Source organism: Lepidochelys kempii, chromosome 2 (assembly GCF_965140285.1).
Source record: "Lepidochelys kempii isolate rLepKem1 chromosome 2, rLepKem1.hap1, whole genome shotgun sequence".
Taxonomy (NCBI): Eukaryota; Metazoa; Chordata; order Testudines; family Cheloniidae; genus Lepidochelys; species Lepidochelys kempii.
Window position 1 is genome coordinate 90,000,477 of NC_136381.1, and position 23,118 is coordinate 90,023,594.

A 23,118-nucleotide genomic window follows, 5' to 3' on the forward strand; every position below is an offset into this window, starting at 1 on the left:
AGATTACCAGACATCGCATTGGACCACATGGTAACTTGAGGCGTTCTCAAAGTGCAAGGTAGAATTCAGGAGGCCCAAGATACCACACAACATGGCTGGGGGTATCTTCTTTTGGCTTTGGCCTTGTTTCCCCTTCTACTCTGGGTGAGGTGAGACAGGGAGAGTCCAAATTAATGAATTTTACATTTCTATCCCCAAACCCCGTCTGCTTATATAAGTAACACTTTTAGCAAAGTGAAAATGGGGAATTCTGCATAGAAGAATGGGGCCTGCAGACTCTTGTTACCAAAGGAGAAGGTGAGTATGGGACAAATATTTGTTCCAACTGCTGGCAAATAACATGGCATAAGATGCATCGTGCTTGTTTTAGGGTAAGGCATGTTGATGGTTTTTATACTTTTAGATAATGATATGATGCAAAGTGTGTTTGACATCTTTTAAATAGAGTCTACTGAAAAACTGGCTACCACGTGCATTTAAGGTCTGCTTTTGAATGCTTTTCTCTTACCAAGGAAACCTAAAGTAGCTTTGCAGACACTATTAAGTGAAATGATTACTGACAAATACTCAGGGTTCGTCTTAGGGAGGGTCCTAGAGCCTGGGCTGGAGCCACAGCCCAAATGTATACACTGCAATCGTATAGCCTCAGGAGCCAAAGTCACCTGACCAGGGCCAGCTGCAGGTATTTTATTGTAGTGTAAACATATCCTTAAAGATCTCACGCTTGGAAGCTCTTATTCATGTAAGTAGTCTTTATTTCAGACAAATTCAATGGAACTAATCATCTTAATAAGGCCAGCACTATTGATCCCTTATTGTCACCCAAAGGAAATTAAACAGAATGATTTGGCCGATCAGAATACACTGGACGTATACACACAAATTCTTAAAATGATGAAACACTCCACATTTTACTTACAGTATTACCCGAATATTCTCTTTGAAATGAATTGAACTCAGTTTGATTCAAATCTTTGAGCTGGTTCTGCTGAGCACTCATTGTAAAAATAGGCTGGAAAATAAAAGAACACATCCTTGTCAAATATATTTCATTTTGTTTCTACATTAAAAATAAAACATTCTGTGAATTTCAGTCTAAGACTATGTCAGTCCTTGGTGCCATAGGGAGAGATTCTGAGGGACGGCAAAAAAGGTCACACATGAGATCTAAAAACTTCCAGAACTGAAGCTCTGAATTTCTTGTCAAATTTTCTTAAATGGTCCAATTTTGGGGAAAACAAACTACCCCTAAATCAAAACATTTCACCATGTTTTGTTCCAAAATGGTCCTAATGTTAAGCAATCCCATCCAGAAATGTGTGGAAATTCCATCATTTGAAATTTCTTTCAGGCAAACATCTATTTGCATTGGTCAGAGCAAACATGAATGAGAGAACAAATGGAGACTATTCTGTATATGCTATCACACTTCTGACAGCTGTCATTTTAGATTTACTCCTTCAGAGAAGTGAATTCCTGTGGCTGTTTGTGAATATCCCATGTTAATATTCACTTTAGAAATCTTTTGTGTTCATTTTTGTAAATGCTCCACAGCATATTTTAATCTGGAAATAACATTTTTTTAAAATTTCACAAAGGGCCATGAGACTCGCTCCTAAGAAAGGCAAAGCGAAAATGGCCTCTCTGATCATTCCTCTCCCCCATAACCCCTTTCCTGGGAAATGCATGTAAAATTTTAGTGCTTAAGGTACTTAGGAGTCTACATCCCATTTTCAAAGGTGATTCAGACCCAGATTTTTAAAGAAATTTAGGCATTGATTTGCTTAGCATTGCAATACCTCACTGATTTAGTAGTCGGGGGAAGAAGGGGGACAGGTTTGAAAAGGTATTTAGGCACCTAACTCCCACTGATTTCAATGGGAATTAGGTGCCTTAATTCCTTTAAACATCTGTCTCCAAATCTCATTTTCAAAAGTGACCAAGGCACTCAGGTTTCTAAGTCCCAGTGACTTTCAGTGAGATAAATGAAGGCATCCCTACAAACTACATTGCTTGCTGGGCTCTTTCAAAATCTGATTGGACCCCGAAATTGGCCAGCTAGTACAAAAGTGGGCCCCAGTGAAAGAGATGAGATAAATATGGAATGATCACCCAAATATCTGACTCAGGTTTGTTTACATTCTTTTCATTTTCCAGATTGCACCAACACTTGACAGAGACTTAGGGCTTGGCTACACTTGCGAGTTAGAGCGCATTAAAGCAGGCCCGGGCGCCCTAGCTCACTACCCATCCACACTGGCAAGGCACGTAGAGTGCTCTGACTCCACGGCTAGAACGCTCCTGGTACCCCACCTCTGCGAGTAGATTAATGCTTGTTGCGCCTTGGCTGAAACGCCCGGGCATCAGTGTTAATGAGGTGTTGCATTACTGCGCTCTGATCAGCCTTGAACTTGCTGTAGGAATGCAGATAAGCCCTTTGGAAGCTCCATTTCTGACAGCTGGCTGCTTATCTGCTCCGAGACAAAGCAACCATTACCGTGGAATGCTGTGTGTGAGAGAGAGAGGTGGGGCGGAGGGGGAGTCTGCTGCTGCTGCTGTCTGAACTTACAAGACAGCATGCTGACAGGCTCTCAGCCCCCCCCCCCAACCCACTCTCTCTCCCCCCCACAACCCACACAACACACTCCCTGTTACATTCCACCCCACCCCCCAACATTTGAAAAACACGTTGCAGCCACGTGCATGCTGGGATAGCTGCCACAATGCATGCTCTCTGTGGCCGTTGCAAGAGCTGCTAATGGGGCCACTCCAGTGCGCTTGTAGCTGTCAGTGTGGACAGACTGCAGCGCTTTCCCTACTGCGCTCTACGACAGCTGGTTTAACTCAAAGCGCTCTACATCTGCAAGTGTAGCCATGCCCTAAATGTTAGACCATGTCTACACTAGCCAGCTTACAGATGGCTCATGCAGCCACTCTATGTCGACAGGAGAGTTCACCTAGTCTGACCTCCTGCATAACTCAGTTGGAACCCTTTCACCTGTAAAGTGTTAAGAAGCTAAGATAACCTCGCTGGCACCTGACCAAAATGATCAATGAGGAGACAAGATACTTTCAAAGCTGGAGTGGGGGGAAACAAAGGGTCCTCTCTGTCTGTGTGATGCTTTTGCTGGGACCAGAGCAGGAATGCAGGTCAGAACTCCTGTAAAAAGTCAGTAAGCAATCTAGTTAGATATGCGTTAAATTCTGTTCTGGCTGATAAAATAAGTTGTGCTGAATTTAATGTATATTCCTGTTTTTGTGTCTTTTTGTAACTTAAGGTTTAGCCTAGAGGGATTCTCTATGTTTTGAATCTGATTACCCTGTAAGGTATTTACGATCCTGATTTTACAGAGGTGATTTTTTAATTTTTTCTTTAATTAAAAGAATTCTTTTAAGAACCTGATTGCTTTTTCATTGTTCTTAAGATCCAAGGGTTTGGGTCTGTGTTCACCTATGCAAATTGGTGAGGATTTTTGTTAAGCCTTCCCCAGGAAAGGGGGTGTAGGGCTTAGGGAGATTTTGGGGGAAAGACGTTTCCAAGTGGGCTCTTTCCCTGTTATATTTTGTTAGACGCTTGGCAGTGGCAGCAATAAAGTCCAGGGACAAAAGGTAAAATAGTTTGTACCTTCGAGAAGTTTTAACCTAAGCTGGTAAAAATAAGCTTAGGGGGTTTTTCATGCAGGTCCCCACACCTGTACCCTAGAGTTCAGAGTGGGGAAGGAACCTTGACAGCTCAATGTAAAGAACAGAACAAAGACATATAGGGCAATAATTGACTTTTCTTCTGTCATTTACCTGATAACCTCCAAGGGTTATCGTGATTGATACATCAAGAGGCCTGTTGGTGACGCCTGCAACAGATTTGACTAAAGACATGAAGAGCAGAGGGAACCAGACAATACAAATCAGCAAGACAACAATCATGCCACCCATTCCATACTTCACAACTTTCTTTTTCTTCTGGCCTCTTGGCTGTGGGTATCTCTGCAACAAAAAACAGTCACATGGTAAAGCAAACCATGTGTTCAGCAGTGGGACAGTTTTAATATGAACCCATGTATGAATAAATAATAACCTCTTTCATGGCTCATGACAAAACCTAGTTCAGGACAAGTTTCATGAACATTTTGAGTCAAAATTGGGCTGGGATTTGACTGAAACTTGGTTGAGTTTCAGGCAAACATGGAGGTAAGTTTCAAGTGAACCTGGGTCATTTTAGGGCTTGGGGTGAAAACCTTGCAAAACTTTGTGGGGTTCAGCATGTTCCCAATCCCAAATGAGATAACAATGGGGAGGTTCATTTGAACTTTCTTCTCAAACAGAAGGCATGAAGCCGTATGAACCAAAACTAAAAAAAACCTGAAGGTTTGCTCAATTCTTTGCCTATTGAAGCCATCAACTTTCACCAAGCTGTGCTTCAAACACTGTTTTATCTCAGATCCCTTTTAGACAGAATTGAAACTTTTAGATCCTGAAAACATTGTAACTTTTCTTGCAGAGAAAGTTTGTGTTTATTTTTCAGCAATAGACATATAAATGTCAGTCTTACACTGCACTAACTCCCCATACACTTCAGATATATTCAAAACTGTCCTCCTTGTTCTTAAACTCTCTGTGGGCTTGCCCCAGAGTGCTTCTCAGCCCACCTCCCTTGTCTCTGATCCCCAATCCTGCTCCTTAATCTTGCCTAGCACCAGGATCTTTGCTCTCCCTTTCCACAATATGTCCATTATTGGAGTGAGAGCCTTCTCTTCTGCAGCTCCTGGGGTCTAGAACAATCTTCTTGCATCTCTTCTTCTCTTTTCCCATCACACCAGAAAACAAATCTTCCCTCCCCTGCCCCCCCCGCTAGGATTCCTCTCCCCCTCTGTTACTGGCCTCATGACTGAATGCTTTAATGGATTCACCAGCACATACAATGTCTTTGCATCACTGTGATTTATTCTGCCTGCTCTCTTATAGGATTTAACTCTGTACAGAGACTAGGTGGGTGAAGTAATAGCTTTTATTGGACCAACTTCTGTTGGTGAGAGGGACAAGCTTTCGCACAGAGCTCTTCTTCATGTCTGGGAAAGGCAGAGTGTCCCAGCTAAATAGAAGGTGGAACAAATTTTTTAGCATAACTAGTTAACACGTAGTCTAACCATTCAAGGTGAAGTTGCCAGTTAACACCTCTGCAGTCACAGGACAAAAAAGAGGGGCTAGTGGGTTACAGATTGTCCTGGGACCAACACAGCAAACATTAACTCTGTACAGCATTTTGAAATAAAATGTGTATGAAAGATGGCATATACAAAATAAAGTTGCATTGCACGCATACACTTGCCAGAAATCTGGCTTTCAGGAAATTGTTCTTGCTTTACAACATGAATCCATAAAGCCCTAAGAGAATATTACATTTGTAATACAACTCTATATTTAAAACAAATCAGTTACATTTTAAAAGTATTGTGTCAAACCATTTGTCTCACACTACAAGACACTGTTTTCATTAATATCATATTGAGCTCTCAAGGGACATATCATTTATCTGTAGAAGGTTATTTCAGGCACCTTTAATGCTATTACAAAGCAGCTCAGAGAGTTAGTAATAGCCAAGTTACTCAGGAATACCACTCAGAGACGTACCTTGAACTACTCTCAGTTATCATCAGTTATTTTGTTTTTAACATACAGATTTTTGAGATATGCAAAATCCATCAGCAAGTGTGGCAATGTGTGTCATTGGCACACACATCATGACTTAGACTTGGAAACTTATATATTCTAGAATTATTCCATAGCACAGTATAGAATGTTCCTATTATAGAAAAAACAACACGTAGAGCACAATTGAAACTGGATTACTCCCTGTATCTTTCCCTATTAATTTCTGAAATGTGTGATGTGATGCAATTCAATTCATGACAGGAATGTAAACAACTAAATGCCAGGTATGTGTGGATATCCGGTTAATTTACTTGTAACTAAGTGACACACCTTGAAATAAAGTACAGTTAAGAGGTAGGATTATAATAAAACTAGAAATATGTCAGTAAACACTCAAATATAAGGCCATTTTATTATTTTCTGAATGGTTGGGTTATTTCCTATTCCTAAAACAACACTTAATTTCTTTTTAAAATTGGCAAAACAACCAAGCATCCGGATGCTGTTTTTTACAAAGATAACACTGAATCCAGGATCCCCGATTTTTATTCGAACTGAATCTTAACTCATTTAAACTGTCTGAGTCTAATGTTTTAAAAATTGACAAAAGAAAGACAAAGAAAGGCTACATCAAAGAGGTGGAAACAAATAAAAAAGTAAAAATAGGGGAATAGTGCAGAAAGGAGAATGAAGGACAAACTAGGGATGGCAAGGAAGCAGGAGAGGAATTCTTTGGACCTCCATTGTGGTCTAGGCGGAGGTGGGGTCTATGTATTCTCATCTGCACTGACCTCTGTTACAAGCTGCCAAGGCTGTTCTACTCCTGGCTACTCAACAAGGCCTTGTCCACACTAGAAAGTTAGGTCAATGTAAGGCACCTTGCGTGGATGCATTTGTGCACTTGTCTACACTCAAATTTGTCTCCCGCCCACGTAAGCATGCTGTTAAGGTGACGCAATAAAACCACCTGCCAAAATAGCATTGACCCATGGTTGACCTACAGAAGTCAACACAGTGGGAGTGTAGACACTGTGACCTATTTGTCTCACACTACAGGACCATTTGTCTCACACTACAGGACATTGTTATACCCTAACAGTCCTCCAGCAACTGTGCCAAAATGCCCCACAGTGACTGCTCTGGTCACAATTGTGTACTCCACTGCTCAGGGGTCAGAGACCAGAACCCCTTTAAAACATCTTGCATATTTTTCAAACGCCTGTCCTGATTGTCCAGCTTGACAAGCACACACAGCATCTCTCCCTTGTGGTGTGCAACTGCCCAACTGACCATGCCAGCTCCACACACTAGATGTGCTCCTGCCTAGAGCAAAGAAAAGATATTTGGTCTCCTGGGCCTGTGAGGAGAAGAGGCTGTGTTGGCACCGCCAGGGACCAGTCATAGAAATGTGGACATCTGTGAAAAGACTGCACAGGGGATGCGGACAAAGACAGGAATCAGCCTCTGTGTTGCATGGAAGCAAAGGAACTGAAGCAGGCGTAGCAGAGGCCAACAACTAATCTGGGACTGAGCTGCAGACCTGCTGCTTTTCTACCAAGCTGCACGCCGTACTTGGTGGAGACTCCACCAGCACCCTGCAAACCACTAGGGATACCCCCAAGGAGCTAGAGACCCCTGCTGTGAGCATCCAGGAGGAGGAAGGAGTGGAGGAGGAGGAGGAGACCTGCTTTGAGGTGGGGTGGGGGTTTGTTTATGTACATAGGGCTGTCCCTTGTATCATCTTGAGAGATCTTGAATAAACTTTCATGGAGATACTCTGCAATCTTCTCTTGAAGGTTTCTAGGAATGGCATCCCTATTTCTACCATGACACTCTGGGATGAGTACAGCAATGGTACCAGCTGAAAACAGACCAGCGGCATATGGACCTAGGCAACTTCAGGATGCCAGCAGCAGCTGTACTCTGTGCCTTTGTTACCCTCAGGAGTAAGTTATCAGAAAAAAATCACCACCGTCTTGGAAAATAATGCCAATATCCAGTGCCATTGCCTTATAGTCATACCCATGGAAACAGGCACTGAAATGTTATTGTTTCATGCAAGCAAAAATCTTAATGCCTTCCTCCTTTCTCCCCACACTTGCCCTTGGTGGGCCATGCTCACCATGGCTGAGGATGGAGAGTGGCTCTGTGCAGAAGCACTCCAAAAATGAATTGCCAATAAAAATGCCTGGTTAAAAGGTTTTAAGGGACTAAGGGAAGGGAGTTTTGAAACTTAACTTTCACTTTCCATTGTGGCTGTAATTCCAATTATACATGCATCTATTTTATCTGCAGCTGCTGCTGTTGTGGCCTGAAGGGGTGCCACCCACAGAACACCTGACCGTGAGGAGGAGAAAGAATAGGAGGAGGGAGGATATGTTCAACGAGACCCTGCAAGCCAGTGCTGCATTGGACTGCAAACAAAGGGCCTGGTGGATCAACATGGCAGACCACCTGGAATGGCACAGAGAGGACAGCAGAAAATGGAGAAAAACCCATGAATCTCAGCAGTAGCAGAAGAAGGAGATGCACCTGGACATTGTGGGGCTTCTCAGGCTGAAAACACAGATGCTGCAGACCCTAGTTGACCTACATGTCCAATAATCACAGACTCGCCACCCTTTGCAGTCCCTAGACAACTCCATGGTTGCAACTCCCTACACCCCTATCATAAATATAAAGGGAAGGGTAAAGACCTTTGAAATCCCTCCTGGCCAGAGGAAAAACCCTTTCACCTGTAAAGGGTTAAGAAGCTAGGATAACCTCGCTGGCACCTGACCAAAATGACCATTGAGGAGACAAGATACTTTCAAAGCTGGAGCCGGAGAGAAACAAAGGTTGTCTCTGTTGTTTTTGCCCGGACCAGAGCAGGAATGCAAGTTAGAACTCCTGTAAAGGGCTAATAAGTAATCTAGTTAATATGCATTAGATTCTGTTTTGTTTAAATGGCTGATAAAATAAGTTGTGCTGAATGGAATGTATATACCTATTTTTGTGTCTTTTTGTAACTTAAGGTTTTGCCTAGAGGGATTCTCTATGTTTTGAATCTGATTACCCTGTAAGGTATTTACCATCCTGATTTTACAGAGGTGATTCTTTTACTTTTTCTTCAATTAAAATTCTTCTTTTAAGAACCTGATTGCTTTTTCATTGTTCTTAAGATCCAAGGGTTTGGGTCTGTGCTCAATTATGCAAATTGGTGAGGATTTTATCAAGCCTTCCCCAGGAAAGGGGGTGTAGGGTTTGGGGAGGATTTTGGGGGGAAAGACGTTTCCAAGTGGGCTCTTTCCCTATTATATATTTGTTAGACACTTGGTGGTGGCAGCAATAAAGTCCAAGGGCAAAAGGTAAAATAGTTTGTACCTTGGGGAAGTTTTAACCTAAGCTGGTAAAAATAAGTGTAAGGGGTTTTCATGAAGGTCCCCACATCTGTACCCTAGAGTTCAGAGTGGGGAAGGAACCTTGACAACCCCACAACATTCTGCAATGCACCAGAGGCCGCATCCCTACGCCTACCACTCCATGGTTACGGACAGTAAGGACAACCACAGTTTCACATATGCTTACCTTTGAGAGGCACAGTTGGTGTATGGATAGCCAGAATGGACTTCATTTGTGGACTGAAGTGGACAGAAATGTTTGCTGCCTTCCTAAATTTAAATTTCTGTTCTGTTATTTTATGTTGGAAGTTTGTATTGTATTGTCCTTTTTTATTTGCAAGTTTTTCCCCACCGCTTTTGTTGGTCAGTAAAATTCTGTTTCTTGAAAATAAACCTTTATTAGTTCACTATACATAGTGCAGTGAGTATAGCAGTACTCCAAGCACCCAGTACCATAGGACCCAGAGATTCAACAAAACACCCAGTTGTATGTGTAAATGTGCAGCAAGCACTACCCAATTCATAGCTTCAGTGAAAAACAGTAACAATTATAAATGCATAGCAAAGTCAGAATAATTCATACAGTCATTAAGAGACAAAGTGTTACATATACTAATGTACACCAAGCACTACACACAATTCCTAACAGCTCACAAATGTTCAGGGCCAGAATGAAGTGGTTTTCAACATGTGGTCTGCGGATGCGGACTCCTGGGGGTCCGCAGACTATGTCTAAGATTTCCAAAGGAGTCTGCACCTCCATTTGAAACTTTTTAAGGGTCAGCAAATGAAAGAAGATTGAAGACCACTGGCATGGAACATTAATGTGGCTGACTGTTAAAGTGCTCTATCAAAGTCTCTTGCAACCACATAGTTCCATGTTGGGCTCTCCTGGTAGCCCTGTGTCAGCCACTTTACCTCAGCCCTTTACCCCATGGCAAATTTTCCTTCTTTGCCTCACAGATATTATGCAGGACACAGAAGGCAGTTATAACCATTGGGGTATTTTTCTTGCTGATATCCAGTCTTGTGAGTAAACACCACCAGCATCCCTTCAGTCTATTAAAAGCATATTTGACAGTCGTACTGGACTTGCCGAGCTGGTAGTTGAATCTTTCCTTGGTGCTGTCAAGGTGGCTAGTATACATCTTCATGAGCCAGGAAAGCAAGGCATAGACTGGGTCCCCCAGGATCAACAATTGGCATTCCAATATCACCCAGGGTACTCTGCCGATCAAAAAAGAATGTCCCTGCTTGCAGCTTTCTGAACAGCCCTGTGTTCTTAAAGATGTGAGCTTCACGCACATTCCTTGACCAGCCCATATTGATATCGGTGAAGCATCACTGGTGATCCAGCAACGCTTGCATAACCACAGAAAACCAGAAAAGTAGCCCTTTCTGTTGATGTACTGTGTGGCAATGTGGGCTGGTGCAAAAACAGGGATATGTGTGCTGTCTATCGCCCAACTGCAGTTTGGGAACCTCAGTGCTGCAGATCCATCCATTATGTTCTGCACATTGCCAGGAGTCACACTCCTGCGTGGGGGAGATGACTAGGCTGTACACACTTGCACGACAAAAACCTCCACTGTGGATTTCCCACTGACCCATACCAATCTGGTGTTGAAGAGCAAGTGGCCATCACACTCTGGAATCTTGCAACTCTCAGTGCAGCTCTTATTCTGGTGTCTCTGCGTTGGAGGGCCAGGATGAGCCCAGCACACAGACTCAGGAATTTGGCCTTTCTTATCCAAAAGTTCTGCGGTCACGGATTGTCAATCCAAGCCTGCATGATGATGCAATCCTATAGGTCAGCGCTTGTTTCTCGAGCTCAGAAGCAGCGCTCCACCACCTGCAACTGCATGAATACCACCAGCAACCTTGAATTTTTTTTTGCTATCTCCCTTAGCAAACTGTCCTCAAGAAATATTTATGTCCCCAACTGTTGAAGTTCTTCCTGTGACTCTGATAATAATTGACAATCATGTATCCTGTATTTGCAACATTCATGAGAATAGCACAGAGCTATTTGGGCTCCATGCTTCTGTCAGAGATGGCAGACACCAAACAGTGCCATGCAGGTTTGTAGGATTTTAAAAGAGGAAGCAAAAATTATGGGATATGAATGGCACTAAGGGACAAAGAAAGTTGCATGCTGGGAACTTGACCTCTAGCTCCTAGAGATCCCTGGGCAAATTATTTCTATCCCACAATACATTGTGAAAACTTCCCAGAAGGCATTGCACCAGATAGTGGCACATAGCACACTGAGATACTTACCTGTGGTGCACCACTGTTTGAACTGACACAAATATCCCCGGTGAATATGCACAGTGCTAATGCAAGCAGCCAAGTATGCATGTGTTTGAATGATACACTAACTGCGGTGGCTGTATTCCAACATAATTTGTAGTGTAGAGAGGGCCCCAGTTGTTTGGCTATTCCTCCACCAACTCTGGACAACCTGAGTTCATTTGCTTACCTTGTCTTATTCTTAAATCCACCCCTGAAATCTAGGTCTACAACTGAGTATCTATGTTGGCAGAAACAAATTACCATGATTTTACATAGAACTTGTATGAATGAAAGAAAAATTAGTTAGGCACAAACGAGAAGTTAGATGCCGGAAAGCCATTCAAATTTTCATCTGCAGCAATTGCACACAGACACAGGCACATAATTGGATGAACATTTTTGCACATGAACCTTAGGCCTCTCTGATAAAACTCTGGCCTTCTGATATATTTTTTTAAATTTAGGAACTCATGAATTGGCAGCTTTTCTTCATTATTGCCACAATTAACTTTCGGTGTAAAAAAAGGTTTAAATCACTTGCATAGCTTTCTTACCTTTTCAGACTCTCGCCAACATTTCAAGATAAATATATGAGCATAAATATCCTCAACGCAGATCCAGCTGGAAAGGCTCAGAGTGGTATCAGTCCAAACCCAGTCCATTACTGCTCTCAACTCAGTCAAAAATGGAACCAGACGGAATCTAAAAGGAGAGACAGTATAGTAGATGAACTATCTTACTGTGCGGTAGTGAGGTATAGCATTGTATCTAATTAAGGAACACAGATAATTTTTAGTGAGTCTTATCATTACACCATGTGTGGGAAAATTACACAAATGTTAAATATCAAAAAGCTTAATGGAGGGGTTCAGAATTGAAAATAGAAAACATGAATTGAAAGTGAAAACAATTGCACTTAGTCATTTTCTGGGGTTGCTTGGGTATTACTGATGTTCACCATATTTTAATAACCCTGTAGAAAAGTCAAACATGCACTTATGTCACTTGTAATCAATAATCATGGGAGTGATGACAGTGTCACAGATGCAACTTTATGGGATAGATTCTCTCTTGGGCCAAAGCCCCTTCTTCCCTAGCTCCTAAACTGGGAGGGGAAGGCAGAGACGGATATAAGAACCGATTGCATTTCACTTGGAAGGGAATTTTCTGCTGGTCATTTGCTTTGTGGTGCTTTTGCACTACCAGATTGGTGCAAGGGCTAAAACGGTGTAGAGCAGTCTGGCCTAATGACTTTACTGTAGGATCAACAGGAGAAACTGGGCTGTGAGTATGCAAAGTGGTTTTTGCGCAACTTGAATACCTTCTGAGGTTCAGAAATTGTTTGGTTACCTTTTGCAAATATTTTAATTAAACTGACTTATTTAATATTTATCCACCTTTCCACTTTCTTCTTCCTAGTGCCAGTCAAACCAGAAACACTGTTATAGTGTGAGGAAAGCTATTTCTGTGATTTTTCTAGCTGGACTGTAACCAGTACATACTAAAAATCTTGGAATAAAGCCTGGATTATTAGAACAAAGGGATTGTGATAAATTTGATTATGGTATGAACTGTTTAGCTGGCAAGCACAAAACCCCAAAACTTTTCAGACTCACAGTCAGTAATAATTAGCAATAATGGTAAACAAAATATGAGAGACAACTAAAATGTGAATGATTTAGGCAAGTTTAAATTTGAATTTCTCCAACATGAAAGTCCCTCTTTAATAGGCTGTGTATGTTGTCTTAAAATGTTATGATTCATCTCACCACACTTTTGACATTTAAAAAAATTATCACTTGTTTGACAGGGAAAACATGTGTGGTTCACGTTATAGCTATTTCATAGTATATATGTGATGGCAATATTTATGCACTGCGTTTAGAGTTATCATGTACTTTTATTTTCTTACCTGCATTCTGCCCACTGAGCCATCTCTCCAAGGGTAACTACTAATATTCCATATCTCTGAGCAACTTGAGAGACACTATTTTTTTTTTTAAAAAGATCCTTTCTACTACAACAAATATTTCCTTAACCCTCCCATGTGTTATTTCCCACTCAAGACTCTTGGTGTTGGGTGCGACTCCAGTGACAGGTTTAAAGTCAGATATCTTGTTACTTTGCAGAGTTAGAAAGAGCATTTTAAACTTGGAAAAGTGGAGAGTCCAAACTTTCCAATAGGACACACAGCACTTGTTTCTGGACCTGGAAGATCCAGGGACACAGGACACTACAGTGATTTTTATGTAAACTATGTAAGGTAATTGTTAGAATTCTAAAAATGGATTAATTACATTTTTTCTCTCCCGTAGAGGTCTGTATAATTGGGCTCATGACAAGGAAGGCTCATAGATTTAAAGAGCAGATAACATTTCTAAAATAGCTTTTGTCTTTAATTATGTGCAGCATATATTGTGGTGGTATGATGATATGATATGCAATAAAGGTTTTATTAGCACTCATTTACAATGACCTGCAGAACTAAGTCATGAATAATGAGGCCTTCTGAGTGACAATTAAACCTTCATACTACATATATACAAGGGTGGCTGAGAGAGAGTGGGATACACTTACCCTTGAAATAAGAAGAGGTTTACATAGTTGTAACTTTTGGTGAGGAAGTTGCCAAGAACACGGGTTGGGTAACCACAACGTATCTGATATGCTGATAACCCAAAATAAACACATTTCACAAAATACCAGAGCTGGGCAACTGTGTTTTGGCTAAATTTCCTGCAATTAAAAGGAGAGAGAAAAAATTGATAGTTTTATATCTATGTTCTACAGATGTAATCCAATATGCTCTGCACATCTCTCAGCTCCTCATTTATGAAAACCTGCAATCAATCCTTGGTTCAGGTCCCCCTGTGGCTGCCACCCAGCTCGAGAGAAAAACTACAACTGAAAGTGTAGATATTTAATACCAAACATCTATAGAATTGGGCTAAATCCTGACTCATGTTTGCAGGGCTGTAAGCAACACAGTAGCACTGTACAGCTGTTTCACCTGCAGTTCATTGCGTTGAATCTCCCAGTGGCAGACTCACTGTGCTCATGGAGAGGCCCCACATCCACTCCTTGAGCAGCTTGACGTGGAGCTGCAGCAGGATGGATGGGATACACATGCAAATGTACTACTCACCCTTCCACAAGCAACACTGTGTATTTCTGGTCTTGCCTCTCTCCCCAAAGAGCCTGCAAGTATTACTGTGCCTCTAGTGACGATAAGGGTCAGAGATGGGGGACCAGGGTCCCTGGAATGTGTGAGGAAGTCACTGATGGTTGGGATGCATCTCCGTTTCTCAGTGACCAGGGATGCTGATTTAGACCACGTAAACTGGGAAGGAGCTGTTTATGTGGGCATCTCAGAAGTGGAGTGGTCCCTAGCATGATTACAGCTCAGCAGCATGCTGTGAACTCCTCACCAAGGACAGTGTTTGGGGAGCAAGATATGAGCCAATGTTTTCAATGAGTTGTTTTGGAAAACTATTCTAGATAAGGAACTTTCACGGGTTTATAGAAATCAGTTTGATTTAAATTGACCCTGACAGGTTTCAAATGCAAATTCAAGATTAAGATTAGGAGATACATATTTCTTAAAGGCAGGGTAAAGATCAAGAGGGATTTTGTTGCCTTTTCTTTTGAACAATAAATTAAACTGACAATCTCAAACTTCATTTTTCTCTCCCTTTTCAATGCTCAGTAACTTTTGAGGTAGGAGGTCATTGGGAGAATACCAGTTTTATTCAAGCATAGCTGTAATTACTATTGCACTTGGAAAAATATAATAAATACATTCAAGGACAATTTTTAAGTGCAAAGAAGGGTCTTTTTGTCTTTTCTAATTAGTTTGTATTCTTCACATGCAATAAACCATTTTTCCCCCTCAGTAAACTATTCTATCACTATTTGCAAGGTACAATGCAACTCTCTTGGAATTTTAAGTTTGCACTTTTTCATTAGTTGCTGGGACAAATTATGACCTAATACTCAATAGCTGTATGATAGCTATAAAAAGGCGGTGTATTTAATGTTGAGGGGGGTGGAAAATAGAGCTATTACAGGAAACAGGAGGTTGTTAGGAACCATTCATTAAAGCAGGGATGGCCCAAGAGTTTGCATTATGTCAGTTCTGACTACCTTAAATTCAACTTTGAATGTAGTACTTACTCTGTGTCCAGATCTTCATGATACATTAACTACAAAATTATCGCCCTAAAGGCAGTTCTAATTCAGTATGGTTTTATATAGTTCAGTCTTTCCCCATTCAAGCAGTTCCATATTTGCAGCACTAATTATTCTGAAAAGATACTTAAACAATCCATTGGTAATGAGATCAAGAAGAAACCTGTTTGTGATTCAGTCTTTAGCTGTAATTCACTCAAATTAAATCAGGAATAAACTTGAAAAATGATGTTATTCAAGTCTTATGCTTTATTTTTAATGGATTTACCTTTCAGTTACTCCAGGCAAGATAAAGAACATCCAAAAGTGTATCCCAAAAACAAGAATGACCTGGAAGATGACTTTTCCCATGACAGTCTTTCTGAGGTACAGTGCTCGGTCTACCACCATGGTCCCAAACTGAATGAGCACCATCACCAAGAATGCCTCTGGTACCTGGTCCTCTGATAATGAAGAGGTGATATCTGCTGCCGCAGAATGTTTCTGGGAAGGAAAACATCACAATAACTTTGGGATAACAAATTCTACATGGTATTTCACAATTGTGACGAAGAGTCTGAAAGAGGATTTACAGAACAAGCCTCTCATAACATACCCCAAAAGCCCAAAACCCAAACACAATGATGATGAAGTCCACAGTATCTGCGAGGAACATCAGCACATAAACATCAGTCACAGCACTGTATTCCGGGTGAATGAGATTGTAGAAAAACTGTCTGATGGGCACATATATTTGAAGAGTCCTGAAACAACATACACCACAATCTGATTTAAGACAAGTACCTTGAACTCAAGTTCCTAAACTTACAAAAGGAAGGGACTGATATTATTAATTTGCTTAATTATACACTTCACTTTTGGGGTTCACGGTGTTTTACAGAAGCCAATTATTACCTGTTGTGTTGGCCATTTTTGTAATGTTCTGCAAACACCTGCCCACTAGGAAATTCACTTAGTCCACCAACTCATTCACAAAGGACAACAATTAGCCTTCAAATGGACTTTGACAGCCACTGTTGTTTTGTTTATATGTGAACTGGTGACCAAGAGTGAAAGATTCTGTATCCTATCACCAATCTACTGAATCATCCAGTCCCCTGATAAATTTATACTTTTATAACTTATTTTTACTAAGAGTAGCATATTTTTAGTTACTTAAAAAGTTATTTCACTGTAATTTCCCCTATCCACCTCTCCAATCCCCTAGAGAAAAATTGCTCACTTTTTAATCGTAAATGCCTTTGCTTTGATCATTTGTTCTCGAAACTTTTCCATAAGAAGCTCTTTTCTAGATTTTTGCTTGATGCTTAATACACTGCTTCCTTTCTGACTGCTGTTTCGTGTACTGGTGCTCCCTGGAAGTGAGGATGGTAAGAAGAAAACAAGAAAGAAGGCATCCAATTAAAATCAAAGTTTAGATAAAAATACAGAAGGAATAAAATCACAGAGTATAACCCGTGTAAATAAGTTGCACATTTAAGAAGTTTTTAAATGAAACCAGACACCTTTTTTTAATATAGACATATATAGTAAAGTCTTGACTGTTTGACACAGACTTGACAACTGGCTGAATCAAACCTTGACTTCATATGGCTATAAAAAAGAGTTGGTACCAAAACTGATGTAACTGGCCTGCTTCAGTTGCCAGGATGGTGTGTGTATATATAGAGAGATTGATAGATTTGCGATATTGATTTGGATATCTATAATCTAATATCTATCTATCTATCTATATCTCTCTCCAAACTATAGTGAAGTCTTCCTCTTCAGGAGATAGGGAAGGTGATCTGTCACAATATCACAAAATCAATACTTTCCTCACTTCATTACCATATGACCTCAGATGGTAACAAAAAGAAGTTCACTATGAATTCCTGCTAACTAGAGATGGTGCTGAGCCATAAAGTTTGGATCTGGACCCTCCCAAAGATTTGGAATGTTCTGTGCCAGCAAATTATAGAGAAAGCACTGTCTGTAGTGCTTGGATCTGGATCTGAACTTCGTCAAAGTTGAGGGAGTTCACTTCTGGGTGTTGGTTGGGCCCATCTCTATAAGTATCCGGGATTTTGATTCACATATTTCCCGGTCTCAAAAAGCAGCCGTTGTGTTAAATGTTTTCTGAGCTCTCCACAGAAATACATCAAAGGTCTCAACAGAGTCATCTAATCAGAAGTGAGCTACTGGTTTTCAAGGCCCAGTAGCGCTGTGACACATACCTCTCTTTGACCTGTGTGAGGACAAACTGGATCTGTGTGAAAGTTGTGACCCACTGCTGGAACTTTTCCTCCTGATGGCAGTCTGCTGTTCTGGGAAGTGGACATGTATGGATTCCACAGAAGCCGCAAGGTTCACTGACTTTAAAGAGTCAGCAGAATCTCTCCTGCCTGCTGTCAGTGAGAGCTCATCGCCATATTCCTCTTTACTACTACAGCTTTCACCTTCATCATCTTCATCCCATAACCCATGGCACTGGTGGAGAAAGGAGGAAAAGCATGTCACTCTTGTACTTCAGTTAGGGTGATATTTATTGTGCTGCAAAACAGACTATATAATTACGAGCATCTTCTGTCTTTCTATTCTGATATTTATAAGGCTCAGATCCCCTTTTTAATTTGAAGTCATCAAAGTTTGTTTGACTAAAGGGATATAATAAATATCTGAAAGTTACATAGCAATCAGTATGTGTTCTGGGACACAAACGAGGCAAAGGAAGTGCCTACTTAATGTCCATTTTAGAATAAATCTAGTTAGAGATATTATTATATTTGTGTGGTAGTAGGTGCCAGTTTTAAATTTTGCAACAATATTATGTGTAGGGCAGTACTTTCCTTAGGTTTTTGGGGATAAATTATGAATGAGCCACAGCCATAAAATCAGGGATTTCATCAAAATATACCGCTTCCATGATATTTTCCTTGGTTCATTTCAACTGTACACCTCAATTCTCCCCTCCATTTTCATCCCATTTCCAGAAAGAAAAAAAAGAAAAAGATCAATTGTCCATCCACACAAATGTCATTAAAGTATTTCAGTATGAAAGAAAACAATACTGCCTAAGCAGCCCCAAAAGACGTGTGCTGAAGGCAAATCTCAGGTGTCATATCTATTGTTCACATATAAGAGTTTTAGTTGCTTGGTGTTAGACAATTAAGATTTGACTATATTGATAATTTGAAAAATTCTTAAGGACGAATAAATGTTTCACTCATTGCTATGGACACACCAAACATAAGAAATGGCCACTTTGCCTACCTTTGGGGACATACTATCTGCAAAGTCAGCAATGAGATCAGTATTTTTTTGTTGAGATGTCTTCAGGCTTTTAATGAGTGTCAAGGCCAAACATTTCCTTAGAAAATGGAGTCTTCAGAATTTAAATGGCAAAAACATTTTAAAATAAAGACAGGTTTCAGAGTAGCAGCTGTGTTAGTCTGTATCCGCAAAAAGAAAAGGAGTTTTCATGCGATGATGTGCATGCGATGAAATGAGCTGTAGCTCACGAAAGCTTATGCTCAAATAAACTGGTTAGTCTCTAAGGTGCCACAAGTACTCCTTTTCATTTTAAAATAAAGTAACTTAATTAAAAAAGTTAAAATAATGTTAACTCAACACCTGTAAATAAACCTGTAAAAGTGCTGATGAACATGGGACAGAGAGGGAGAATGGCCCTGCACAGTGGGACCAGAAGGTTTCCACTCTATTCCTTGTTCTGCCACAGCCAACTTGTATGATACTAGGCAACCCACACAATCTCTCTGTTCTTTAGTTTCCCCATCTGTACAATGGGCATAGTAATATTTTACCTCAGAGGGGTACTGCGAAGACAAATTCATTGTGCTGAGTCGTCATAGGAATGACGATAAAAATTAAATAAAATAAAGACATGCCTTTTATCTCAGTTTACCTTTAAAATGGATCGATGGAAGAACAAAGCAAGGAGCTGAACAAGGTCATAGTGTACATAACCCTCTTTCTTTTCAATACCAATAATATTGGGCGGATGGTAAGGTTTATCTTTGGTGTAATCCACATGTTTATTCCAGGGAAAGAAGCCAAACTGGAAGAAGTACTTGATAACAATGGTCACCTGTACGGAAACATAATGTATCAAGAACAATTATCCAAACACCATTCAACTGACAGACAAGTAACCTCATGTCAGGAACATGAAATACCATGTGACTATTTCATGGTTTTTTTTAAAATTAGATTAATTAGTGCATTTATTGTTCTGTGAAACTAATTATGTTTTCATACATTCCAATTAGAGGGGTCGCCATGAAAAAATCAGTGTTTACCAACAAGTGCTACCCAGTGGCATTTGAGATACCGCAGTTATTTTCCTATAAATACAAGAGACAGTAACTGCAGTATCTTGGATACCACTAGATGGTAGCTATTAGTAGATGTTGCCTTTTTAAAACTAGAAGGAGGTCAGCCAAGTGCAGAACAGAAAAATCAAACAATCACCTCTCACACCAATGCCCAAGGATGTTATTTTTAGTATATATTTGTATTATAATGCCCAAAGGAGAGATGTACAAGCACAGAAAAGAGACAATTCCTGCCCTGAGCGGCTTATTATTCACTTTTATTCGCAAAAGAGCATGTTATCTGTTCCCAATGTGTTTGACAAATAAGGATGTAGGAGTAATGGCATACCTCAGTGTAGACAATGGCTGTCATCCAGAAGCGTTTGCTCGGCCTGGGGACAGACAGCATGGCCCAAAGAAATATAAGGATGGGAAGCACAAGGGTAATCATGGAGGCAGATATCATGTGATTAAGGATAATCACAAAATAACACACCATTTCTGACCGGGCCACCAGTGTATTATACAGGGCATAAACGAGAAGCAATAGTCGAGGCTGACCACTGTAAAATTTCTCTGATTCCTCCAGCTCTTCATCACGAAACATCCTGTGAGAAGAAGAGTTCTATGAATGACATCAATATGAAATTCACGAGAGCTGATTTTTATTATTACTGTTTTCTCCTTTATAATGGTTCCAGATTCTGTTGGAAAATCTGTAAACATGAAGAGAATTTGGTATTCTAAACAAATATATGTATCATAGCCTGATGCTAAATAAATTCATGTAACATTAAACTCCAGTGACAATTCACAGTAAACCATTTGGAAGTGCTAGTTTGGTATTTAATACATGAAAACAATCAGCTTGCCGATAAACACCTAATCATTGCACCTCATCTGCAAATCATGTTCTGGTAGTGAGACATTGGATCCAGTTCTGATCTACTTATACCAGGAATCAGGAATAACTCCATTAAAAGTCAGTACAGTTACACTGGTGTGAAATTAGTGTAAGTGAGATCAGAATGAATGCCATTTTTATTTTAGCCACCAGATGTGCCTTGTCTTCTTTGACTGTTAGGGTAAACCCGACTGTTAATAAAAAAAACAAGCTGATGTTAAAAACATAATAAAATTGTGACAAGTGTAAAATTATTACATGAACGCACATAGATTTAAACCTCTCTGCTTTTCATGAGTGTCATTTATTTATTATTATTTGTACTACAGTGGCGCCTAGGAGCTCTAGTCATGGGCCAGAACCTCGGTGTACTAGGCACTGCACAGTCATAGCATAAAAGAAGAGCTTTTTTGTCTTGTCAACACTTTGAATGTTCCAGCCTTTGGAAAGATTTGGTTGAATACCTGAAAAACAAAGGAACATGGAAGCATAGACGAAAAAGCACTTGCTTTGCTCAGGGAGTGTGGTGCCTTTTGGTCTAGTTCTAACTGAGCTGATGGGACCATTTCTGGGATTTGAGATTCTGCCTGGCCCTTATGCAAGTGCACTGTGGTAAAGGAAGGAATAAGGAGACTTTTCACATATTATGTGGCCTGCATAAGGGCTGGGCAGAATTTCAGTGTCTGCAGGCAAGGGAGAACAGGGAAAGCTCCCTCCTTACTGTCCTTGGGAAGAACGATGTCACAAAGGAAGATGAGAAAGAAGAGCTATTGGCTCCAACTCCCAAGCACTGGTCAGGATAACTTGTTGGCTGCATGGTGGGGAGGGGAGTATGCTGCAGCCCATGAAGGAGTGCAGCATTGCCATTGAATTTGAACTGCAGAAATCCAATGGCAATGGGGGCTATTAACTAAGTGTGTGTTGGGGGAGAAGCAGAGATTTTTTTCCATGTAATTTTAGAAGGAAGGACCTTTCCCAAATAAAATTAAAACAATTAGAGAGAAACAGCCCCACCCCACAATTAAAACCAATTTTTGAGAGAAAAATCCTCACTAATAACAGCAGTAGTTAGACAGAAAACACCTCCTGAAACAGGAATTAAAATATTTAGGAAAACTTCAAAGACTACGTTTTTTCTTCTCTAAAGTTTCTTACTTGTTTAGAAGCAGCTCACTGGCAGTCAGATCGTGTGTCAATGGAGGGAGGATAGTATCATTTAGCTTGTCAATTTGACTGTCATCTGGGCTCACCATCATGAGGTTCTTGCCAGCAGAGTCATCTTGGGAACTGAAGGAAAGATGATCAAAGCTGACAGCTTTGCTGTATGAAGGTGGAATTTCGGCATTGCCATCCGCAGCAGAGTATGATGGCACGTCAGTATCAGGAGTGTACGCAGCTCCTTCTGAATCCAAGCCATAATCGTCCACCTCATCTTCTCGTCTTGATGTAGAACCTGCCCCTTCTTCTTCATGCTCCCCTTCTACTTCTTCAATGGTTTCTGTTGTGCCCTGACGAGAATACAGCATGGTGACCTGGGTAGGTTCACTGTCAGGAGGAAGAAAAAGGATTTCTCTCTTAACACAATTACTCGGAAAACTTTGCTAACTCTGTTTTGACCTGGAAATACTGGCAAGCCCTCACTCTGCTCCCAAACTTTGAAAATTCACTGCAGTTGGCAGAAGATGTACTGCTGTCACCTCTTCCTTACACATAAAAAACACTGATCCATTTGCACGCGGAGTGATTGCATGTTGAGCTTGCAGTGATTCAATACAGTTCCAAACCAAGACAGGACAGATTAATGCTGACAAAGAGGGAAGTTGCACACAATTTTCTTAGAACAAACAAATTCTAAACACAATTAGAGCATATTTCTACATTTGTTTCAAGTGAGCTGGATGATGCTACAGTATAATATAGGAATGCATATACTTAATTGTAAATGTAACATTTCTAACAATCATAGCTTTATCATTTCAAAACTGCAGCTTGCAGGCAAAATTCAATTGGACACACAGAATCCATCCCCTCACGTTTCATGCTATATCTATATAAAAGGGTAGGCTAACTGCAAACATGGAGTAATGCCATCCAGAGTAAACAACTGTTTGAGTAGCAGGGTATTATGGTATCTTACCTTCAGTTCACTCTACATTTTTCTTCTTCACTTCTTTGGCTTACCTGCCTCTTTCCTCTTCTGTGTGTACTTCCTCTCTTTTCACATTGTTCTTACTCACTTTTATCTGCTCACCTACCTCTCTGCTTCTCCACCTTGCTTGACAAAGCTCTACTCCGTTTTATGTGTTTTTCATCTCTCCTGCCACCATTCTGTGTTTGCTCCTCTCTGCATCAGCTTCTCAGCTGGTGTAAATTGGTGCAGCTCATTGAC

The 23,118-nt window shown here is 40.6% G+C and overlaps 1 protein-coding gene across 1 annotated transcript in view; it reads right to left on the reverse strand.

Annotated features, from left to right (window-relative positions):
- The window catches only part of PIEZO2 (piezo type mechanosensitive ion channel component 2), a 454,182-nt gene that overhangs the window by 16,276 nt on the left and 414,788 nt on the right, over positions 1-23,118 (reverse strand). The window contains exons 41-51 of the mRNA XM_073331610.2: positions 21,885-22,274; positions 20,175-20,433; positions 19,417-19,599; positions 17,729-17,981; positions 16,735-16,867; positions 16,108-16,255; positions 15,781-15,995; positions 13,902-14,060; positions 11,879-12,026; positions 3,796-3,984; positions 920-1,012 (exon numbers count right to left, since the gene is read on the reverse strand). Of these exons, the coding sequence (XP_073187711.2) occupies positions 920-1,012; positions 3,796-3,984; positions 11,879-12,026; positions 13,902-14,060; positions 15,781-15,995; positions 16,108-16,255; positions 16,735-16,867; positions 17,729-17,981; positions 19,417-19,599; positions 20,175-20,433; positions 21,885-22,274 (2,170 nt within the window). The remainder of the gene's footprint in view (positions 1-919; positions 1,013-3,795; positions 3,985-11,878; positions 12,027-13,901; positions 14,061-15,780; positions 15,996-16,107; positions 16,256-16,734; positions 16,868-17,728; positions 17,982-19,416; positions 19,600-20,174; positions 20,434-21,884; positions 22,275-23,118) is intronic.